We start from the raw sequence: 4303 nt of genomic DNA, 5'->3' as shown, positions 1-4303 counted from the left end.
TCTGGGCATCGGGTGAGCTTTCCAACCTTTCGGAGCCCCAGTTTTCTCTTTATAGAATGGGACGAATTACATCTTCATAGGGAAGCTGTGAGGAGTACACGAGCAAATGTGGGTTCAACCATGTGCCATGCCTAGTGCATAATAGATGCTTAGTAAGTGGCAGCTAGCATTTGTATGATTATCCTCAAAAAGCATGTGGCATTAGGGTAGGCACTGATCAATAAAATTATGCCGTCTTCAAACTCACAATCTAAGACAAAAATTAGCTTGCCTTCATTATAGCTCTCTATTCTTATTCATTAGAATAAAAAGTAGCTCGTAGATGCTGAGTGACTGGCCTGAGGTCACAGAGTAGCACCTCGTGGCAGAAGCAGGATTAGAACCACACATGTGCAGGACACCACTGCCTACCCGTCGTCTCCCCCCACCCCAATTGCCCTTCTCAGCCTGCTTCTTTGCCCTGGCCTGGACCTGGGGCCTCTCACTGCAGCAAGACCTGCCCTTAAAGCTCCCCAGGCACCAGCATATAAATGACCAGTTACAGCAAAAACGACTCCCAACCTGGGATCCCTTTCAGGCAATGATAGAGATGTGCGAATTATTTTCCACATGTTAAAAAGCCACCCTGAAAACATACATGTACTCTTGATGAAGCCTGAAAAAATGAACTAAAATGCAATGTTTCATGGATTTAAGCTGCAATTATGTAAATCAACTCTCTGTGGTAATACTGGTTATTTCAACCTAAGTAGAAACTGAAGGATGTTTTCTTATGTCTTTGATGAACAAAAATGGGAAATCTAAACAGTATGGCCTGCTTCACAGTAAAAAAATCCATCCTCTAACCAAGTCACCCAAATCTCTATATATAAAACCCTAATATGCAAATAGACTGAACAACGGAACAACCGAACAACCTAACAACCGGTTGCTTTGATGTGCGATGACCACCGGGGGTGCACGCGGAACATGTGGCGGGTTGGTGGAGCAGGTGAGCAGGGGTGCCAGACCAAGGCGGGGTGCTAGTCGCTGTCATCAGGGCAAGCCTCTGGTGGTTACTGAAAATTCTTTGCTCCCACACACTGCGGTCCCGCCCGGCGCTTGCACCTGCTGCCAGTGCCAGTCCCGCTCATACCTGCTGCCAGTGCCCAGCGCCGGCCCTGATTGCTCAGTACCATCAGCGGGTGCGAGTGGTGGCTGTTGGCCCTGATTTCCCCTCTGGGCTTCTCTACCTCCCCCTGCTCCTGAGGGGCAATCGGGCTGGCAGCTGCCTCTCGCACCTGCTGCCAGGGATGGCCCTGCTCGCACCTGCTGCTGCCACCTGGCGCCGATTTCGATTGCCCATGAGGGCTTCTCCACCTCCCCCTGCTCCTGAGGGGCAATTAGGGCAGCAGCCACTGCTCATACCCACTGATGGCATCTGCCCTGCTCGCACCTGCTGGTGGTGCTGGCCCGCTCACCCCCACAGCCAGCACCAGAGCTGCCACTCTAACCTGCTGCTGGCGCCCAGCACCAGCCCTGATCGCTCAGCGCCATCAGCGGGAGCAAGCGGCAGCTGCCGGCCCCAATAGCCCCTGAGGGCTTCTCTCCCTCCCCCTGCTCCTGAGGGGCAATCGGGCTGGCAGCTGCCTCTCGCACCTGCTGCCAGGGATGGCCCTGCTCGCACCTGCTGCTGCCACCTGGCGCCGATTTCGATTGCCCATGAGGGCTTCTCCACCTCCCCCTGCTCCTGAGGGGCAATTAGGGCAGCAGCCACTGCTCATACCCACTGATGGCATCTGCCCTGCTCGCACCTGCTGGTGGTGCTGGCCCAATTGCTCCACATCATCAGCGAGTGTGAGCAGGGCCAGCGCCATCAGTGTGTGGGAGCGGTGGCAGTGGGAGCAGGGCTGTTGGCAGACAGGGGACCAGGGGCCACAGTGGAAGGGGCTGGGAGGGGACGCAGGGGATAGGCCAAGACCCCCCTGTGCCCACCACAGCCTCGCAGCCTACAGTTCCTTTGAAAGTGCACAGATTTGTGCACTGGGCCCCTAGTCTATATAATAAAAGCCCAGTGACCCTTACAAACTGTGCCCACCACAGCCTCGCAGCCTACAGTTCCTTTGAAAGTGCACAGATTTGTGCACTGGGCCCCTAGTCTATATAATAAAAGCCCAGTGACCCTTACAAAGGAATGACCAGAACAACTGGTCACTATGATGTTCACTGACCACCAGGGGGCAGATGCTCAACGCAGGAGCTGCCCCCTGGTGGTCAGTGCACTCCCACAGCTGGAGCGCCACTCAGCCAGAAGCCGGGCTCACAACTGGCCAGCGCAGCGGTGGTGGCGGGAGCCTCTCCCACCTCCCTGGTAGCACTAAAGAGCAGCAAGCCAAGTAGTAAGGAGCAAGCAGGCAGGCGGTTAGGAGCAAGGGGTCCTGGATTGCGAGAGGGCGCAGGCCGGGCTGAGGGACTCCCCTTCCTCCCCTACCCACATGAATTTTGTGCATCGGGCCTCTAGTAGATTCAATTTTAAAAAGTCCAACCTGAACTCCATGGGAGAAATAAAAAATGCCCTTCATGCTGAAATGTCTGGGAATCACTGAGCAAAAAAGACACAGCACAAATCATAGAATATCAGTCACAAAACAATGTGTGCCTGAGGATCTGGGAGAAGGGCCATTGTACATGAATGAGACATTCAGGTGCCCACCTGCCCACTTCTGTTAAGGAAACACTGCCCTGCCCAGTGCCCTGTGGAATGGGACAGTCTGGATTTACTATAAGCTGTTGAGAAATCTCTAACCTGTGTGGCTGGGTCAAATTAATGAGGCCAAGGACCCAGCTGGTGTGGCTCAGTGGTTGAGGTTCAATTCCTGGTCAGGGTATGTGCTGGGGATTTTGGGCTCGATTCCCAGTAGTGGGTGTGCAGGAGGCAGCAAAAACAATGATTCTCACTCATCACTGGTGTTTCTCTCCCTTCCTCTCTCTGAAATCAATAAAAGCATATTTTAAAAAATGAGGCCAAGACTATTCAGTCATGTAAGGTGCACATGTAATCATCTAAGAATGCATTGAATCACCAGGTATTCTGAGAAAATTGTACGATTCCAGTTTAATTGGTCTCAGCACCAGTACTGACATGCAATACCAGGGACCCACCAGCAAGACAATGCACCAGAACTGGTGAGGAAGAGGCCTGCAGGAACACAAATACACCCCCAGCTCTGGCAGCGGGAAGGCGGCCACAGCGCCCTGCCAGTTTCTGTTAACTGTGGCATTGCTCTGGTTCCCATTCCCACTGCATCCATGCCATCCAGAACCCAGGGAGTGGGCCTGTGACCATTCTCCACATCTGGGAACAGAAGGAACAGAGGAAAGCTGGGCAGCTCTGGAGAGGCGTGTGGATGGCACTTTAGGGACAGCTTGAGCTTTCTGGGAGACACAGCCTGGGAAATTAACACGAAAGCTTCATCTAGCATTTGGAAGCTGGATGCTTGTGAAAGGGGCCGCGTGTGTAGAACAACTATTGTTAGCTCTGTTCCCAGAGCAGATTCTTCCTGCCCCATCCTCCTCCAGCTGGGGTGAGGGTGTTGCTGCTGGCTCTGTTCCCAGAGCAGATTCTTCCTGCCCCATCCTCCATCTCAGGGGCGCCCTGAACACCCAGCTGGGGTGAGGGTGTTGCTGCTGATGGTGGTGAGAAGGGGTGCGGGGGAGGCGAGACAAGGGTCTGGAGGTCTGTGGGCTGGGACTGCGGGGAGGGAGGTGGTCCACGGAGTGGGAAAGGTCTGAGCATCAGAAGTCCTTGCAATCCCGGTCCCAATCCCCTTCCAGCAAAGTTGAACCTAAAGCAGTATTTCCTCTTTGCTCATTCTTCCCGCACGGGCCGCCGCTCCCTCTGGCAGGATCGGAAGGCAGCTAAGGCGGGAGGCATCCAGGTAAGGCTGGGGAGGGAGTTCTCCGCATTGTGTTGGAGGAAGGCGTCGGGGATGAGAAGAATTAATCCCACGTGGGGAAGGCGGCCGGGACCACGAGGGAAAGGGAGAGGGACAGTGTACACTCATGCTTTTCATTACCCGCGGGAAGATGGATGGTGTTCACGGACGGTTGTCTAGGCGCCCGGGCTCGCTATAGGGAGACGTCAGAGCTCTCGGGTCCGCGGTGGAGGAGCCCCCGACCCCCCCGACCGGGCTCCCATATAAAGTCGGGGCTCGGCGAAGGCGGCAGCAGCGGCACGGACGACGACGGAGCTCCCCGAGGTCCTCGTCCTGCGGTCGCTCCTCGGTTTGGAAAGCGCACCCGGGAGCTGCCCGTCGGGACCATG

General features: G+C 55.0%; 1 protein-coding gene across 1 annotated transcript in view; it reads left to right on the top strand.

The window, feature by feature from the left end:
* Positions 1-969: 969 nt before the first annotated feature.
* GRP (gastrin-releasing peptide) overlaps positions 970-4303 on the top strand; it is a 13885-nt gene continuing 10551 nt past the window's right edge. Inside the window, 2 exon segments of the mRNA XM_014529639.1 lie at positions 970-991; positions 3814-3917. Of these exon segments, the coding sequence (XP_014385125.1) occupies positions 970-991; positions 3814-3917 (126 nt within the window).

The sequence above is a fragment of the Myotis brandtii genome, unplaced genomic scaffold, assembly GCF_000412655.1.
Source record: "Myotis brandtii unplaced genomic scaffold, ASM41265v1 scaffold69, whole genome shotgun sequence".
Taxonomy (NCBI): domain Eukaryota; kingdom Metazoa; phylum Chordata; class Mammalia; order Chiroptera; family Vespertilionidae; genus Myotis; species Myotis brandtii.
The sequence above is the reverse complement of the archived record's forward strand: the minus strand, read 5'-3'. Positions and strand labels throughout refer to the sequence as shown.